The 19923-nt window shown below is 40.2% G+C and overlaps 1 protein-coding gene across 3 annotated transcripts in view; it reads right to left on the bottom strand.

Annotated features, from left to right (window-relative positions):
- Positions 1–19923, bottom strand: part of LRWD1 (leucine rich repeats and WD repeat domain containing 1) — a 57208-nt gene that overhangs the window by 10940 nt on the left and 26345 nt on the right. For all 3 annotated transcript variants that reach the window (XM_081313474.1, XM_081313475.1, XM_081313473.1), the window contains 8 exons: positions 18787–18926; positions 8989–9223; positions 7206–7325; positions 4937–5089; positions 4484–4687; positions 2753–3085; positions 2420–2546; positions 827–936 (listed from right to left, as the gene is read on the bottom strand). In XM_081313474.1, the coding sequence (XP_081169600.1) occupies positions 827–936; positions 2420–2546; positions 2753–3085; positions 4484–4687; positions 4937–5089; positions 7206–7325; positions 8989–9223; positions 18787–18866 (1362 nt within the window). In that variant the 5' untranslated portion in view covers positions 18867–18926. The remainder of the gene's footprint in view (positions 1–826; positions 937–2419; positions 2547–2752; positions 3086–4483; positions 4688–4936; positions 5090–7205; positions 7326–8988; positions 9224–18786; positions 18927–19923) is intronic.

Genomic DNA, 19923 nt, shown 5'->3' with positions numbered 1-19923 from the left:
CTATGTCTTGCTGATTTCTGATTGTTTTGTTATTAGGAATATTTAAATTGTTTATTGCTACATGACATCTGAAATTACAGGTTGAGTTAGATAGCCTTAAAATCTTTTAAAGAAATAAAAAGGCCACTTTTATTTTTCACTGTACTGATTTTAGTGCATGTTCATTTCATACCAAGCACATCTAACAACAACAAAAATCTAATAGGCTTCATTCTCGTAAAGAAATGAGCTCTTTCCTGTCAACTTCATCCTTGTGGTCTGAGACTAAGGCTTGAGAAGAAAATCCACCACTAAACTTCCAGTTCTACCTCAAGAGCTATGCTTTTGTACCACAAGAGACCAGAATCGTTGAACACATCATTGAGATGCTTGGTTTCAATGCTAAAATTATGGTTATGAGCCACAATGTGCTGCAATGTTGATTATTCATTCACCTAAAGCTAAACATCTAAAATGGTAAGCACATTATGAGATGGCAGTGTATATTACATTTTAATTAATTAATGTAAGATTTAATGATAAACAACAAAAAATGTTTTCCTCATGATTTTAAGGCGTTTAAAATACTGAGCATTAATAATCCTGAAAACAAATTAAATTTTCTCATTATAATTTAGCAGAATCCTGCCACTCTTATGATGACTTCCCCTGACAAATTTCAATTTAACAGAAAGATTTATAGTTATAGAATTCAGGTATTTTGAAGAACAGACTTCAACACAGCACCAGTATTAAGTCATGGGATGCATCAGGAGACATCACTGCACTAACGTCAATGTCCCACTAAATAAAACCAGAAAGTCAAGAGCAATTGTGTTTCCCTTACCTCCCCTGTCACTTTGTACTTTTTCAAAACAATGCCTGTTTCACAGTCAACCAAACAAACAGAATCTCCGCCACAGGTAGCTGCTGTCCTAGAGGAGCTCACCACAGGATCTGAAAGATAAAAGCACAATGACTGTAATCCTGTTGACATCATAAGCCTCCTGTTTTCATTTGACTATACATTCAATTGCTATAGAAGTGAAACAGGTATTTAAATACTGTACTTACAATGTACTGTATATTCCATATCTATTATCTATATAATATTTTTGTAAGTGTGAATCAAGGATTACTAGACTCAAGTTAGTAGACCACAGTTTCTTCTTTATACAAGTAGATTTGCTTAATGACTGCCCTGTTTAGTGACCGTCTGAAGGTATGACAGCACTAAAAAAAAGTAACTTTATAACCAGTCCTCACATTTACAACTGACACAGCATCTCCTTGGTCACATGATTCAAGTGCTTTGTAACAAGTATGCATTTACGACTGTCATGGTGTGCCATTTTCAAATAGTTGCCCTTTACGTGCTTCACAACCAGCTTTTGACAAGCACAGTCAATAGAGAAGCTCACAGTGAAATCACAAGTCATAGTCAGATGATAACTCATTTAATGACTGTTGTTTAGCAATGGAGTTGCCAATCCCAATTGTGGTCATTAAGTGGGACTACCTGTACTGCAAGAGTAAATTTCCCCAGACAAGCCCGATACACTTTTAAACATATAACAGTAGGATAAAGCCCTTTGCAAAAAGACTTTAAGTCCTCATTCTCTCCTGTCTATGCATTTTAAATTAGGAATGGGCACAGCATGATCACCACATGTTAAAATTGGAACTTCTTTACTACTGGTATATCTTGAATCATGAGTGTAATGAAAATAACAGCTCCTGTATTATTAGTCACATTCATATTTGTAATATAAATAAGCAACTTGCTGGAAAAAAGCAAACACATAAAAAATATGGAACAACGTGCATAAAAAGTCAGAAACACAAGAAGAATGTGAGTTCCTGCAGAACACTGTCATCAGATGTATTGACTGCTGTTCTGTACCAGCCTGCTACCGGCCCTGCAGAAAAGGCAACCCCTTTACAAACGGCAAGAGGCTGGAAAAACGTCTGCCAAATTTATTACTAACAAAAACAAACAAGACACTGAACCAAGATACAGGAGCTTTGAAACACTATCTGAGCGGTTGCTTTCAGCAAACCAGCCCTCCCCCACACATTCCCTTTATAAAGAGTTCAGGGCGTGGCCTCTCTCTGCCTCCTGCCGAGAAGCCCCACTGCCTTCCTCTGTTTACTCCTACTTGACTGCCTCCTGCGTCGGGCGTCCTTGAACAGGGCCAGCTGTGGGTCATCTTCATCCACACTGTCAGGCTCACACAGCTGGGTCTCCATGGTGACCAAGTGGGAGGGGCCTGCCTGAGGGCTATCATCAGCAACATCTTCAACCCCCTCAGCAAGGTCTTCAACACCCCCCTCCTCCTCTGAGTCATCCGACCCAACTGCCGAACCCACAGGCTGACCCTGAATCACAACAACTGGCATTTTTCTTCTAGGACAGCACAGGCCACTTAAGCATGCTTACCTTTTCTCGTCCCACAATCTAGTGGTGGCTCAAAAACACAGGCCCATAACTGAGTCTTGAAGTCATCCCTGTTGTTGGCCTTACTGTGACACTGCAGAAAATGGACTGGTTCCAGGGTGATTGTCTCCTGTAAGAAGACAGAAAGCTTTGAACACAAAATGTCCCATTGTACAAGGAACAGAACAAAGGTTATTGGATGGAGTTAAAATCTACAGCCAGGTTTTAAAATCAAGCTCTTTAAAGTATCCCTTTGCCAAATCATTATATAAGTATCTAGCTGACTCTCAGTTTATATACTGTATATATCTTTGACAGTAGAAGGAAATGTGTTACCTCGCATTCCAAATCCTTCACTGGGGTGCTGCAAACATCCTCCTCTTCCTCTTTGTGCTCTTCTTTCTGCTGAGTGACCTTTTTGTGTCTTTGTCCTTTTGGAAGCCGCCCTCCATTCCGATGGGCTCCATCAGGATCCGGAGGGGTCTGGGATTCCTTGGCCTGTGGGCGAGAGGCTCTTGTGGCCTCAGAACTGCGCTCATCCTGCAAGCGGCTAAGCTTCTTGGGGCTGGGTGATGCTTCTTCCTTGGAGCTGCTTTGGGAATGGGATCGCTTGCTCTTTGCTCTTCCTTTGGAACGAGCCCCTTTCCTTTTGCTGGGAGTTACTTGGCCCTATGGAAAACAAAGATTAGCAACGTTCAACATAATGTTGTCAAAGTAATCTCAATTGTGCAAGGTTGTGCAACAGAAATTTGCCTGGATTTCTGCTTAGATCTACAATGTCCCCAATAAGATGAACATTATTCTCACGTCTGAGAGAGCACCATCCACTGATACCTTTCCTACAGAAATCAATGGGAAATAATCCACTAGTCTATTGCAGTATGCTGTACATGAGGCTAGCCTCAAAAAGTATCCAGAAGTTTCAGATGATATAGAATGCGGCTGCACAGGCAATCTGTATGTAAAATCTTTACCGCACAAACTGGATTGGGGGCCAGGTTTACTTCTGGGTCCAGTTCAAGGTGTTAGTTATGACCTTTAAAGCCCTATGCGGCATGGGCCAGGTTGTCTTTAGAACTATCTTTGTTCCATTATATCTACCTGTCCCATCCAGTGAGGCAAGTTTAACTGACAAGTTAAAAAAATCCAACTGGGGGATCCAGGAAGAGAGCCTTCTCTGCCATTATCCCCAGTCTGTAGAACATCCTCCCCTTGGAGGTGAGGGGGCTCCATTTTCCTGGCCTTCCACAAAGGAGTAAAAACATGGCTCTGCGGCTTTATTTAGGGCTTGCATAGGAGTCCACACTTGTGAGGTTGGCTAGTACTCAAAAAATCCTTCCCCCTGCCTTTTAGCTAACTTTCACAGATTCTTAATTCATTCTTGCCTTTTTAAATTTTAAATTTTATACATTGTCTTTATGATTTGATATTTTATCTGTACTTGCCCAGAGTCTCTCTGTGAGGGAGATGGGTGGTTTTAAAATTTGATAAATAAATAATAAAATCCTATGGATCCAATCTGAGTCAGTCACCAGGACCAGAGGTTTTGTCCTCTGAGCTTTCGGACACATGCTGGAGCCCCCATCCTTAGGAAGCCTCTCTCTAGCCATTCCATTTTGGTGTAAAATTCGATTTTGTTGATTGCAAAACTATTTCTCTTACAAAGCACTGAACAAAGAGTGCTACGCCTTCGTCCCAAAATGAATCCTCCGTGCTAAAGTAGGCACAAAGTCCTTTCCTGGCATAAGACATACAGATTGGCTTCACTTACTGCATTAAGCCATGATTTCTAACAGAGTGGTTCAGCATAATGTGTGAAGCAATATTTCCCAACAGTATTTCCCTGTGTTTGATGGGGATTGCTTTCTGAATGATGGAAATGTTATTAAAAGAGGGGATACTTTATTGTACTGCTCGCATTGGGCAAAAATGATTTAAATGGTTCATGGACAGGAAATCTCCCAAATTCTGTATCAGTTCCATTTGAGGCAATATATTCTCATCTAGAACTAATAATGGAAGACTCTGACTGGGGTGGACCTTCAAAGAAATCTCTTGAGTTCTGACCTTAGCAGTAACTTTATTGTCAGCATCCGTGGTATTTTTTTTAATTTCTTCTTTCTCTTCTTCTCCCTCCTCTTCTTTCTCCTCTTCCTCCTCCTCCTCCTCCTCCTCCTCCTCTGGCTCCTCCATTGATTCTGCTGCTTCTGCAGCAGGCTTATGTTCCTCATTAATCAAGGAAGTCAGGAATTCCTCAGCAATCATTTTCACCTACAATAAAAGAATACAGACTTGTCAAATTGTTATCATAGGAAAGGAATTTAGAACAATGCCTCTCAACCTCAACAACTTTAAGTTGTATCACTGTTCAGAAAACACTGCTAATCATCCAAGCTGGTTCAATCAAGCTGAGAATTACACATTCAGTGCCCTCTTTTTTTCCAAATGTCACCTGCTGACCAAAATTCTACATTACAATCCACATGACAAGACTGCAAACAATTCATGGTCTGAACTTACCCTCCAACGTGTAAAATCGCTGAGCGAGCTGGGACCATATGCTACATGAGCTTGTGCAGACTTGATGAACTTTTTTCTAATTGGCTTCAGTTGTTCAGGAGACAGTGTTTTAGACATCTGGCTCCGAAAATTTTTCCCCCAATGAGCAGAGACCTAGAAAAAAAGGGAGAACTATAATGAAGTGACCTGGGAAGCCACACATGGTCTTATACAATACTTTCCATGGTACAATATTAGAGATTTTTAGCTAACACTCTATTCAAACTGTCCAGCAGATGAGGTAACAAGAAAGAAATAGATAGGAGCATCCACTTAAAAAAATAAATTAAGACAGCAACTATAACCATATGATCAAGATTCCCTTTTTTCTAAATGTGCATTGTGGATGTTCCATATCTTAAAATGTAATGGGCTTTCAATCATACAGTTGTAGGCACCATTTTGACTTTATTGACTTCATCCATAGATACCCCAGAAAATAAGACTTTTTCTAGCTCCATATTATTTTTTTATTATTTTTTTATTTTAATTCCATTTATATCCCGCCCTTCTCCGAAGACTCAGGGCGGCTTACATTAATCTAATGCAGGGGTCCCCAACCCCCTGTCCATGGACCAGTACTGGACTGTGGCTTGCCAGCAACCGGGCCGCACAAACAAGCAAAGTCCCATCCGTAGGATGCAGGCAGCACACAAAACCATGCCCTTCGGGTCAACGGAAAAACCTCTCTCCATGGAACCGGTCCCGGGTACCCAAAAGGTTGGGGACCTCTGATCTAATGTTTGCCTTCCTATCTTTTAACCAGTAGTTCTTTTTAAACAATATATCCCTCTATTGAATTTCAGAATTGATAAAATAAAGAATAGAAAAAGTTACAAAAAAAGAAAAGCATGAAAAAGTTAAAAATTTAACAAAATATACAAAAAAGTAATAAAACTTTAACTATAAAATAGAAAAAGCTCAACTTCCAATTTCTTCAGTACAGATATAAATAAATAATAATGTCTTGCTCTAAGTTTAAACAAAAATAAAAGAATAACATGTAAAGCATACATAACAAACAAAAGCAATAACAATGCATAATGTTTCTGTAAAAAAAAGATTTAGTCATCAAATCCCAAAATCAGGGTTTTATTTCTATTCTTTTCAAGGAAGAAGTCCCAAAGTGGTTTCCAAATGGAAATAAAGCTAGACAAATTTTTGTTTTTCATCAAAGTAGTTAATTTTGCCATCTCAGCCAGATGTATTGCTTTTGTGTGGCAAAGTTTCTATAAAACTTTCCCAAACATTGTTATTGTATTTTGATTATAAAAGCAATTGATATCCTAAGAATAAAACTATTCAAATAAATAATAATAATATAGACCCACTAAGCAAATCAGTCACTAAATCAATCAATCACAATTAACTGTTTATAAAATCCATTATTTCATTTCATATTTCTTTGGCACCTTCTTATTTCAATGTTGAAACATTGCATTTTAGATCTGTTAATGGAAAAATTAGAATATTTTTCCAAATAAATAAATTTGCATACAAGAGAGGGAGAAATACGCTCAAAGGCACTTGTGGAAGGTAGCCAGATGAGATAGCAACTAGAACAGGCACTTTCGTGCAAGCTCTTCTTCCTTCTTGTCACAAATTTTGGTTCTGGATTTATCACTGATGTCAGATGATGAAAACTACACAAACACTTTTCATAGATTTGAACTTGCTGTCCTCTTATCAGAGTAAGATTTAAGGTAGTCTGCTTTAATAAAATCACATCTACCAGCCAACATTTTCTTAACAGTCATGAGAACAAGTGAATTAAGCTGCAATTCTAATTCTTACTAACATTCACTCAGTTTTACAGTACTGGTTAAAATTTATATCTAAATAGATATGCAAAAGAATTATGTTGTTAGTTGCATAAACACAGCAAATAAAAACGAGACACCAAAAGCAGTCAATCTGTTTCTTATCCTTCCAGCATGCTTCCAGCTTTTTATAGGCATGGAAAGAAAATGGAAGTTGCTCATTTATTTTATACATATTTCTAATCAGCGATGTTCTTGCATAAGAAAGTCAAAGCTATAGTTCGGTTTTGCAAAACTGATGAGCAAAATATTTATCTAAATCTAAACTATTATATCACTTTTTCAACTAAAAAGCTTCAAGGTTTTATAAAAAAAAGAAATCACTTTCATTTCACTAATTTCTTCTAACATCTTTTAAAATTCTCTACATTTTTTGATTATTAACAAATTATTATTATTTCGGCACTTACTCTATTAGTCAGCTCTCGGCTGTTGACGACTCTCACATGATTGGCCAGCTTGGTGATGTCTTTGCCATTCAACTGACGGAGATTTTGCAAAAGAAATATTACCTTATAATCATCACTGGGCTAGAGAGAAAAAGAGTAGCCTTGTCTTTAAAAAAATTATTGAAAGCAAAATCTTCATGTGGTAAGCTCCTACAATCCAATTCAGCCCAACACTGCCATCTATTGCTGTCTGGAGCATCTTAGATTTAGCATCCTGAATTTACAATCACCCAATTAATCTAAATTGATTAATTATTTAGTGAAGAAATTTTAGGATTTTAAGAAGGTAGGGTCAATCTAAAAGAAGATGGTTTAAAAAGCTCTCCTCCATGCAGATTTCTGTTTCAATGATATTTTTTTTCCTACAGAATTCAAAGAGCCTCCTGAACCGTGAGATTGGCAGCAAATAAATTTGATAAATAAAAATGAAAAATAACAAAATGGACCAAAATCTGTCAGAACTTGTTTCTATCAAACGTTTATATATATTATCTATTTAAATGTATACACATTTAATGTCTACTCATTTGATGAGCATAAAAGGCTCTCGGGTTAGCTAGTGGCAGATATTGCAAAATTTTCTCTGAAAGATTTTCCGTCTTTTTAAAGAACAAATATAGCAACTTGTCTTATAAAATGGTAAAAGTATGTAGTTGTTTAAACTGTTTTAACTTCATTTACATGCTGAAATCAGTAAATAATATTTCCCAAAAATAAGTTAATGGATTTTGAGAAGGCTGGAAATGGACATTTCAACCCTTCTCTTTGAAGCAGTGTGGGTGGTCTACTTTTTGCCTTAACTTAGACATATATTTAGAGGAAATTTGTTGTTGTTAGCTGCGAAGTCGTGTCCGACCTATCGTGACCCTATGCTATGGACAATGTTCCTCCAGGCCTTCCTGTCCTCTACCATCTTCTGGAGTCCATTTAAGCTCACGCCTACTGCTTCAGTGACTCCATCCAGCCACCTCATTCTCTGTCGTCCCTTTCTTCTCTTGCCCTCCATCTTTCCCAGCATTAGGCTTTTCTCCAGTGAGTCCTTCCTTCTCATTAGGTGGCCAAAGTATTTGAGTTTCAACTTCAGGATCTGGCCTTCTAAAGGGTTGATCTCCTCTAGGACTGACTGGTTTGATCGCCTTGCAGTCCAAGAGACTCACAGGAGTCTTCTCCAGCACCAGAGTTCAAAGGCCTCAATTCTTTGGCGCTCAGCCTTTTTTATGGTCCAGCTTTCACTGCCATACATTGCAACTGGGAAGACCATAGCCTTGACTATACGCACTTTTGTTGACAGGGTGATGTCTCTGCTTTTTAGTTAGAGGCAATGCATCTGAGCAAATGCAACTAAAAGTCAGTTAGGACTGAGTTAAACTTGCATTTAAAGATCTTTATTTTCAGGCAATGCATATACTTTTATATGTTTGAAATCAAATATACTAGATCCCCATTCTTGCTTTCTTTACATTTTGAGCTACAATTATGTAATGTTATGGCAAGACTGTTATGAATAATGATGAGTAACTGCAGCATCAAATTACCTTAAATGAACCATAATGTTCACTGAGGATATATGACAAGACTAGAGAATGTTCAACAGCCCCCAAATGAGCAGAATTTACTTTGCTCTGGGACATGAAGATATTACAATTTTTGCTCTTACTGCAACTCTTTGGCTGTAAGAGGACAGCAGTGCTCCAAGAAGTAGTTGCAAGGCCTAGAACTTCTATTGGCTGCCGGATATACTCACTGTCAGGTATACATTGTTGGTATAGGTGAGCTCCTCCAGCTGTGGAAACTGCTGCAAGGTTGTCACATCTTCCAAGTGATTGTTGTTACAATTTAGGATGCGGAGGTTTGGCAAACTGAGATTGTCAGGAAGCCGTTCTAAGAGATTGTCAGAGAGATCAAGTTCCTGGAGATGGCGGAGATGAGAGAATAACTGTGGCTCCAAATCTTCTGTAGTTATTTGCAACTTGGACAGGCTGGAGGGGGGAAAAATTCCATATATTATTGAGGTCCATCCCATCCACATTTTGGAACATTCTATGTTTTATGTTAAAAATCCAAAGACCAGAAACATCAGGCTCTCTGAGATAAGCTTTATTTAATGACCTTAATTGGGACCAGAAATGCCAGAGCAGTCATGATGACTTCCAACAGGATTTTCACAGTGATCATTAAGCTAGAACTACATAGGTTGTTAAGCAAGGACTTTACATAACTGCATTTCACAACCTCCTGCCAGCTTCCCCATTGACTTTGCTTGTCAGAAGCTGGCAGGGAAGGTCACAAATAGTGATCATGTTACCACAGGATGCTGCAACATTTGGAAATGCAGGACAGTCACCAAGTGCTCAAATCCCGTGACCATGGGGACATTGTGATGGTAGTATGTACAAGCATTGTCATAACTTTAAAAGTTCATTGAATGAGTGGTCATTAAGCAAGGGCTATTTGTACTGACTCAGACAGACTATTAGATTACTTATCAATTAATCTACAACAGAGTACTATCCTAAATTTAATTTAATTAAAATGTTTAAAATCCACTGTTACTTAATAATTCACTGTTCACATAATTATTACCTATATTTTTATAATTTGAAGAATTTCCAGTTGTTGTTGATGATGGTGGTGATGATGATGATATTATTATTATTGATCATTGCACAGACAGCCAGATGTTCAGACTGGATTTGGCATTTTTGTCCACCTATTGAGTCCTTACCAAGGACCTTTGATAGGCAGATGTGGATGTTTGATGGTATTACAGATATCATCTCAGGATGGAAGCAGTTCCTAGTAAGGCCGCCTTTTGCAATTGACTAATGGCAAATTTGTCAATGCCAATGGTGTTCAAGTGGTGCTCCAGTTGTTTTGGGATTGCACCCAAGGTGCCTATTACTATTGGTACTATCCTTGCTTGCCTTTGCCACAGTCTTTCTATTTCTATTTGTGTAGGTCTTTGTATTTTGTTATCTTCTCCAGTTCTTTCTCATCTATTCTGCTGTCTCCAGGCACTGCCACGTCCACTATCCAGACTTTTTTGTCTTTCTTCTCGACAATTGTTAAGTCCAGGGTATTATGTTGCAGGTGCTTGAATTCTGAAGTCCCAGAGCAGTTTAACTTTATCATTTTCTATGACTTTCTCTATTTTATGATCCCACCAGTTCTTGCTTACAGGCAAATGATATTTCTCGCAGATCTTCCAATGCACCTTTGTTGCTACTTTGTCATGCCGCTGCTTTTAGTCAGTCTGTGCGATCTTCTTGCAGCAGCTTATTAGGTGGCCCACTGTTTCTTTAGCTTCTTTGCATAGGCGGCACTTACTGTCTGTTGCTGTCTTCTCAAATTTGACTTTGTATGCATTTGTCCTTAAGGCTTGGTCTTGTGCAGCCAGAATTAGTCCCTCGGTCTCTTTCTTCAACTTTCCTGCTCTTAGCCATTGCCAGGTCTTGTTATTATCTGCTTTCCCAGCTATTTTTTAATGTACTGGCCATGTAGTGCTTTGTCTTCCCATGCCTCTATTCTGTTCTTCATTTGGTCTTTCTTGTAGGCCAGTTTGGTCTCTCCAGTAGTCAGTAAGCGTTCCTGTTATACTAACTTCAGTGCAGCTTCATCATTGTCTTTCAGATATTCTTCCAAAGCCATTTTTTCTTCTTCAACCATCTGATGTACTTGCAGCATTCCACGTCCACCTATTTGCCTCGGTAGATAGAGTCTGTCAATGTCACTGCGTGGATGGAGGGCATGATTCATTGTCATTATTTTTCTGGTCTTCCTATCCATTGCTTTTAGTTCTGCTTGAGTCCAGTCCATTATTCCAGCTGTGTATCTGACTGGAATTGCCCAGGTGTTGATTGCCTTCATGGTACTTCCTCCATTGAGTTTGGACTTTAAGATCTTTTTCACTCTCTTGATGTATTCACCTTTAATCTTTTTCTTGACTTCAGTGGGCTTGTTGTTGTCAGCTTGAAGGATACCCAAGTATTTGTAGTAATCTTCCTCATCCATACTCTTAATGTTATTTTTGTGGGGCATCTTGATTCCTTCACTTTTCACTATTTTTCTTGTTTGAGAGTAAGTGTGGCACATTTGTCCAAGACAAACTCCATTGCAATATCTTGGCTACATATACGGACAGTGTTCAGCAGCTATTCTATTTCAGATGATGTTTTTCCATATAGCTTCAGATCATCCATGTAAAGGAGGTGGAATAGTTTGGCAGATGTTTTTGAAGTTTGATAGCCATGTCCTGAGTTATTCAGTATTGTTGACAGAGGAAACAGTGCAATAACAAATAGTAGTGGTGATAATGAATCTCCTTGACATATTCTTCTCTTGATATTAACCTCTCCCAGTCTTTCACCATTGACCTGCAACTATGTCTTCCATTGTGCCATCAATCTTTGAACAAATTTTCTGATGTTTCTACTGACTCCTGTTATTTCTAGGCACTTGATTATCCAGTCATGTGGCAGAGTCAAATGCCTTTTTGTAGTCAATCCATGCCATATTCCAGGGGTGTCAAACTCAATTTCATTGAGGGCCGCATCAGCACTGCGGTTGCCCGCAGGGGGCCGGGTGGGTATGGCCAGGGTGGGCGTGGCCTACTGGGTGGGCGTGGCTAGAGTGCATATGGCCTACTGGGTGAGCATGGCCAGCTCTACATCATTCGCATCAAGGGTGCCTACGGGGGCCTGGACAGGAGTGGGACAGATCTGAGGGTCTCTGGCGGAAGGAGGGTCTCTGGGCCAGGGCCAAGGCAGTGGGGGCCGTTCCCTCACTGTTTCCAGGATGTCTTCGCGGGCCACATGAAACCACTTTGCGGGCCGGATCCGGCCCCCGGGCCTTGTGTTTGACATGTCTGCCATATTCCTTTTCTTGCAGTTTTCCAAGATAATTTTGTCTATTAGGAGTTGATCTTTTGTTCCTCTGCTATTTCTGCTCGGGTGGAAAGAGACTGTTTTCAACTAGATGCTGTTGTACTGCATCAGCTACCACACCAGTTACCAATTTGAAAGTTGTTGGTAAGCAGGTAATTGGCCTGTAGTTGCCTGGTGTGGCCACTTTTGCTGGATTTTTCATTATTAAGTTGGTTTTCCCAGTTGTTAGCCACTTTTCCCCCTTCATGGATTACTGCCTTGTCGTGGCGAAGGGGCTTGTGTAATTCAATGAAGCTATGAGCTATGCTGTGCAGGGCCACCCAAGATGGACAGGTCATAGCAGAGAGTTCTGACAAAACGTGATCCACTGGAGAAGGAAATGGCAACCCACTCCAGTATCTTTGCCATGAAAACCCTATGGACAGTACCAAAAGGCAAAATGATATGACGCTGGAAGATGAGCCCCTCAGGTCGGAAGGCGTCCAATATGCTACTGGGGAAGAGCAGAAGGCTAGTACTAGTAGCGCCAGAAAGAATGGAGCAACTGGGCCAAAGCCGAAAGGACGCTCAGCTGTGGATGTGTCTGGTGGTAAAAGGAAAGTCCGATGCTGTAAAGATTTTTTCTCCATAGGAACCTGGAATGTAAGATCCATGAATCAAGGAAAGCTGGACGTGGTCAAACAAGAGATGACAAGACTGAACATCGACATCTTAGGTATCAGTGAACTAAAATGGACAGGAATGGGTGAATTTAATTCAGATGACCATCAGGTATACTACTGCGGGCAAGAATCCCTCAGAAGAAATGGAGTAGCCTTCATAGTCAATAAAAAAGTAGGAAAAGCAATACTGGGATACAATCCTCAAAATGACAAAATGATCTCAGTTCGAATCCAAGGCAAACCATTCAATATTACAGTAGTCCAAGTCTATGCCCCAACCACCAGTGCTGAAGAGGATGAAATTGACCAGTTCTATGAAGCCCTACAGCACCTTATAGAACTAACACCCAAAAATGATGTCCTTATCATCATGGGGGATTGGAATGCTAAAGTAGGAAGCCAAAAGATAACTGGAATAACAGGCAAGTTTTGCCTTGGAGTACAAAATGAAGCAGGGCACAGGTTGATAGAATTTTGTTAAAGATAAAATGTATTTTAAAACTTTTCAATAAAAAAAAAAGAATTTTGTCAAGAGAATACGATGGTCATAGCAAACACTCTTTTCCAACAACCCAAGAGACAGCTCTACACATGGACATCACCAGACGGTCAACACAGAAATCAGATTGATTATGTGCTCTGCAGCCAAAGATGGAGAACCTCTATACAGTCAGTAAAAACAAGACCAGGAGCTGACTGTGGCTCAGACCATGAGCTTCTCATTGCAAAGTTTAGGCTTAAACTGAAGAAAGTAGGGAAAAGCACTAGGCCACTCAGGTATGAATTAAATCATATCCCAGTTGAATATACAGTAGAGGTGACAAATAGATTTAAGGAATTAGATTTGATAGACAGAGTGCCTGAAGAACTATGGACAGAGGTTCGCAACATTGTACAACAGGTAGCGTCCAAAACCATCCCAAAGAAAAAGAAATGCAAGAAAGCAAAATGGCTGTCTGAGGAAGCTTTGCAAATAGCTGAGGAAAGGAGAAAAGCGAAAGGCAAGGGAAAAAAAGAAAGATACGCCCAATTGAATGCAGAATTCCAGAGAATAGCTAGAAGAGATAAGAATGCCTTCTTAAATGAACAGTGCAAAGAAATAGAAGAAAACAATAGAATAGGGAGGGCCAGAGATCTTTTCAACAAAATTGGAGAGATGAAGGGAACGTTTAATGCACAAATGGGCATGATAAAGGACCAAAACGGCAGGGACCTAACAGAGGCAGAAGAGATAAAGAAGAGGTGGCAAAATTACACAGAAGAACTATACAAGAATGAGCTTAACGTCCCTGATAATCACAATGAGGTGGTCACTGACCTCGAGCCAGACATCCTAGAATGTGAAGTGAAGTGGGCCTTAGAAAAGCTGAGAAACAACAAAGCTAGTGGAGGTGACAGTATTCCAGCTGAGCTATTCAAAATCTTAAAAGACGATGCAGTAAAAGTGCTACACTCAATTTGCCAGCAAATTTGGAAAACTCAACAGTGGCCACAGGATTGGAAAAGATCACTTTACATTCCAATTCCAAAGAAAGGCAATGCCAAAGAATGTTCAAACTATCGCACCGTTGCACTCATTTCTCATGCTAGTAAAGTTATGCTTAAAATCCTACAAGCTAGACTCCAGCAGTATGTGGATCGAGAACTACCAGAAGTACAGGCAGGATTTCGAAGAGGCAGAGGAACTAGAGATCAAATTGCCAACATACGCTGGATCATGGAGAAAGCTAGAGAGTTCCAGAAAAACATCTACTTCTGCTTCATTGACTATGCTAAAGCCTTTGATTGTGTGGATGATAACAAACTGTGGCAAGTTCTTAAAGAGATGGGCGTACCAGACCATCTTATTTGTCTCTTGAGAAACCTATATGTGGGCCAATAAGCAACAGTGAGAACTGGACACGGAACCACTGATTGGTTCAAAATTGGGAAAGGAGTCCGGCAAGACTGTATACTGTCGCCCTGCCTATTTAACTTATATGGAGAGCACATCATGAGAAAGGCAGGGCTAGATGAATCAAAAGTTGGAATTAAGATTGCCGGAAGAAATATCAACAACCTAAGATATGCAGATGATACCACTCTAATGGCAGAAAGTGAAGAAGAACTAAAGAGCCTCTTGTTGCAGGTGAAGAAGGAGAGTGCAAAACCTGGGTTGAAACTAAACATTAAGAAAACTAAGATCACGGCATCCGGCCCTCTCAATTCCTGGCAAATAGATGGAGAAGAAATGGAGGTAGTGACAGATTTTATTTTCCTGGGCTCTAAGATCACTGCAGATGGGGACTGTAGCCAAGAAATTAAAAGACGCTTGCTCCTCGGGAGGAAAGCCATGATAAATCTAGACAGCACACTAAAAAGCAGAGACATCACCCTGTGAACAAAAGTGCATATAGTCAAGGCTATGGTCCTCCCAGTTGCAATGTATGACAGTGAAAGTTGGACCATAAGAAAGGCCGAGCGCCAAAGAATTGAGGCCTTTGAGCTATGGTGCTGGAGAAGACTCCTGTGAGTTCCTTGGACTGCAAGGCGATCAAACCAGTCAGTCCTAGAGGAGATCAACCCTGACTGCTCTTTAGAAGGCCAGATCCTGAAGTTGAAACTCAAATACTTTGGCCACTTAATGAGAAGGAAGGACTCACTGGAGAAGAGCCTAATGCTGGGAAATATTGAGGGCAAGAGAAGAAGGGGACGACAGAAAATGAGATGGCTGGATGGAGTCACTGAAGCAGTAGGCGTGAGCTTAAATGGACTCCAGAAGATGGTAGAGGACAGGAAGGCCTGGAGGAACATTGTCCATAGGGTTGCGATGGGTTGGACATGACTTCGCAGCTAACAAGAAGCCACTTTTCAATTTCTCCTCCTTGTAGTACATTGTTGAACTGCTTGGCAATGAGTGCGTATATAACAGTTAGATGTTTCAACCAAAACCCATGTAGTTCATCTTCACCTGATGCTGACCAATTTTTGATCTTCCTTGCTCTTTTTTTCTACCATTTTTGTTGTTATTACTAGTTCTTTCATTTCAACTTCTGTTTTATTTGCATCCACCTCTTTTAACCAAGCCGCATCCTTGTTATGTTTCTTTGGGTTATCCCATATCTGCTTCCAGAACTGCACTGTTTCTTCCTTGTCAGGTACTGACTGATTCATTGCAGTTTCTCCATTGATGGATTGGTAGAAACATTTCTGATTGGGTTGAAATTGGAGACTCTGCCTATAATTTGCAATTCGAGCTTTGTATCTACTGATTTTCCTGACTATAGCTGTTATTTGCTGCTTTATTATTTCCAATGCTTCCTTGAGCTTCCTTGTTTCTAAGTGGTATTTCTTGATTAGGTTTTCTTTGGTCTTCTTGTTCTTCAGCTTCTTTTCTTTCATCTGTTCTAGCTTGCTTGCATGTGATCTTAACTTGCTGATCTTATTTTCTAGTCTAACCTTCCATTTTTGTGGTGCACTGTTTGTTTGTTTTTCTTCTTTGTTGATTTTGCATTCCAGGTATTCAGTTATAACCAGTGCTTTTTTTCTAAAAAAAAAAAAAAGGTGCTGGAACTCATAGGTGCTCTCACTGGGAGCAATGTCGGTGTCTTACTACAGTGTCGCCGCCCATCGTTTGCACCCCCGCCCCTGCGGCTCGGAGCCACATGCCGTGGGGATTCCCCTCCCCACAGCCGCCGTGGGGATTCCCCTCCCCGCAATTGCAACGCCGCGGCCCGTGCTGAGCCCCCACCCGGAGCTGCTCCGAACCCTGACCCAGAGCTGTGTTCCTCGTGGCAGTGGTCTCCGGCGCCAAACAGCCTCTTTCAAACCACATTCAGAAAAATTTGTAACAAACACTGGAATTCTCAAGGCCATGTTTGGTATTTCCCAGCAATCTGTTACTGGAAGGAAAAAGCAATCCCTGCTGCGTTACTGATCCCAGAGAAGCATTTGCATGTATGCAGGTATCCTTAGGGTGCCATTGTTATGGATGAGAAATATTGGTTGCAATGTTGGCATTTCTGGATGTAATACAGATATTTTGGACTTATTTTTGTTTCTTTGCATGTTTGATATTTTTAAAAAGGCATATACTACTGACTACACATATGTAACATCTTTTGCTAGGATACATGACCACTGCTTGTCCAGAATGTGAAAAGTGAAAGATTGTGACTAAACAAAATTTTAATGTACAGATAATACCACCAGAAATTATTTTAGCCTTTTTAATAAATGTTGTTACTGATGTTAAGCTCACCATGGAAAACATCATATATTGTTATGTATATACTAGGTTAATTATTTAAAGACTGGTGCAACATAACTAGATTCTAAATAATCTATTTTTCAAAACATACAACAGTGCAAACAGTAAAAGTAAAGTCCAAATTAAGAATATTTCATTCTTAAGAATTGTTTAATTTAAAGTGGTTTAGTTGTAATAGATGGTTATAAATTCAAAATAGTTTTCAAGAGTGTACAAAAGATACTATTTCTTTTCTAGCATCAGCTAAATTAGACATATTACATTGAGAAAAATGTTCATTGCAGAGATGTTAACAAAGGAAATAGATTATTTTGTTATCTAATTTTACCTTCCAAAAGACAGAAGCAGATGAAAAATGTGAGGTTCTTTCCTGTTGGTTTTTTTGAATTAGCTGTTTTAGATTCTAAAAGTTTAGTTCCTAAAGAAGTAACCTTGTAAATAATTTTAACGTCCTCCTCTAGTGCAGGGTAGGCAACCTTGGCTCTTTTACGACTCAAGGACTTCAGCTCCCAGAATTCCTGAGCCAGCATGGCTCAGCTTGGAAACCTCTCTCTTACCCCTCAGCGTGGCTGGCTTAGGATTTCTGGGAGTTGAAGTCCATGAGTCATAAAAAAAGAGCCAAGATTGCCTACTCCTAAAGCCAATAGAGCTTTTTTTTTGCAAAAAAAGCCCTGGTTATAACTGCAGCTATGCTGTACATTAGTTGGTTTGTTTCTTGCAGTGAATTGGTGCTTATACTTGATTTTGCAGTATGTGCATCTTTGGAACAAGCTTCAATGCAGGCAGCCTTATTCTGTTGTTTTTGTGCTGTTCTAGATGCTCAGTTATTCTTTGTTTCAATTCTTTTATTTCTTTAGTTAGAGGGCTTTGTTGTTGTTGTTGTTGAAAAAGAGTTGGAAGGGACCTTAGAGGTCTTCCAGTCCAACCCCCTGCTCAGGCAGGAAACCCTATACCACAGATGTCAAACTCGCTGTGTCACATGACATGTCGTATTGCAACTTTTTTTGCAGTGCCGGAGCTGGGGTGGGCACGGCCTCCATATGATGCAACCGGTTTAACACCCCTGCCCTATACCATTTCAGACAAATGGCTATCTAATCTCTTCTTAAAAACTTCCAGTGTTGGAGCATTCACAACTTCTGAAGGCAGGTTGTTCCACTGATTAATTGTTCTCACTGTCAGGAAATTTCTCCTTAGTTCTAAGTTGCTTCTCTCCCAGATTAGTTTCCATTCATTGCTTCTTGTCCTGCCTTCAGAGTAATTTTCAGAGTAATTTCAGGAATAGGAGCAGGAACCAAATTTCCTTTTAAAAAAAAACTAATTATTCTGGGAAAAGACGGAGGAATGGATGGTTAGATTCAGCAAAGCTGTTGTTGAATAAAACTCTATTACAGAGTAATAGTATCAACTTCAAATTGAAAATTGTCATGCTGTTGGTACTGCTATTTATTTAAATAATTTATATGGCAGCCGATCTCACAACAATGATTCCGGGTGGCATACAAAGATTAATATTAAACAACAAACTTAAATCATAATATTATGTTCAATATTGTACTTGCGATTTAGGTTAATTCTATGCACTTTGTAACTGTAGTTTTGGGGAGAAAAAAGAAAGAGGGCAAAATCACAACTGAATTTGCTGTGAAGATTGAGAAAAACGAGGGACTAGGAGTAATACGGTATGGATTTTCTTTTTCTTAGTAAGATTTGTGGAGTTTTGTGCACACATACATACATGCACTTACTTCAGCGTTTTGATCTTTCGTAGCCTTGTAGATTTGGGCACTGCTCTTTCCAACAAAAGTTCTGTAGTTATTTTGGACATACTTAACCCCTTCCAATATTCTGCAGATCCAAGAGTGTCTTTAATCTTCCAGAAATGTTGCTAGTAAAAAGAATAACAAGAGAATTGTTTAAATATCGTCCCAATGTTGCAGATCAAGAAAACTGCTCAGGTAGGTACAGTTGCAGTATAGGCATTCTATCTCCTTACTGTATATTGTTTTGTAATATTAGACTGAAATGCAGGTTGGAGACAATCTAAGAAATGTGGCTTGTGTCTCTTTTGAAATGGAACACACTTCTATATTTATTTATACATGCCAGTTTAAGACGGGGACGGGCCGAGGAGTTTAGTCAGCATCTGCTGGATAAAATCGCTCAGATTCGGGCTGGTCTGGACTCTGACTGGACAGTATCTGATGAGGGGGAAGCGATGGGTTTGGCCGATAATATTTGGGAGGAGTTTGATCCTGTGACTCCGGATGAAGTGGACAGGATCATGGGGAGATTAAGTGCCGCCACGTGTTTGTTGGACCCGTGCCCCTCCTGGCTGGTTTATGCAGCTCGGGAGGTGACACGAGGCTGGCTCCTGGCAGTTATTAATGCTTCCTTGAGTGAGGGGTGCTTCTCTGCCACCTTGAAGGAGGCGGAGGTGAGGCCCCTCCTCAAGAAACCTGCCTTGGATCCAGCTATTTTAAATAATTTTCGTCCTGTCTCCAACCTTCGCTTTCTTGCGAAGGTTGTTGAGAGCATGGTGGCACGGCAGTTCCCTTTGGTCCTGGAGGAAACTGAGTATCTGGATCCGTACCAATAGGGTTTCAGGCCCGGGTACAGCACGGAGATGGCATTGGTCGCGCTGGTGGATGATCTCTGGCGGGCCCGGGATAGGGGTTATTCCTCTGTCCTGGTCCTATTAGATCTCTCAGCGGCTTTTGATACCATCGACCATGGTATCTTACTGCGACGTCTTAGGGGGTTGGGAGTGGGAGGCACTGTTTTACGGTGGTTCTCATCCTACTTCTCGGGCTGTTTGCAGACGGTGTTGGCAGGAGGGCAGAGGTCAACCCTGAGGCCCCTTAGTTGTGGGGTGCCCCAGGGGT

Source organism: Vipera berus, assembly GCF_964194415.1.
Source record: "Vipera berus genome assembly, chromosome: 1".
NCBI classification, from domain to species: domain Eukaryota; kingdom Metazoa; phylum Chordata; class Lepidosauria; order Squamata; family Viperidae; genus Vipera; species Vipera berus.
Note: the sequence above shows the minus strand (reverse complement) of the source record. Positions and strands in the feature narration are given on the sequence as shown.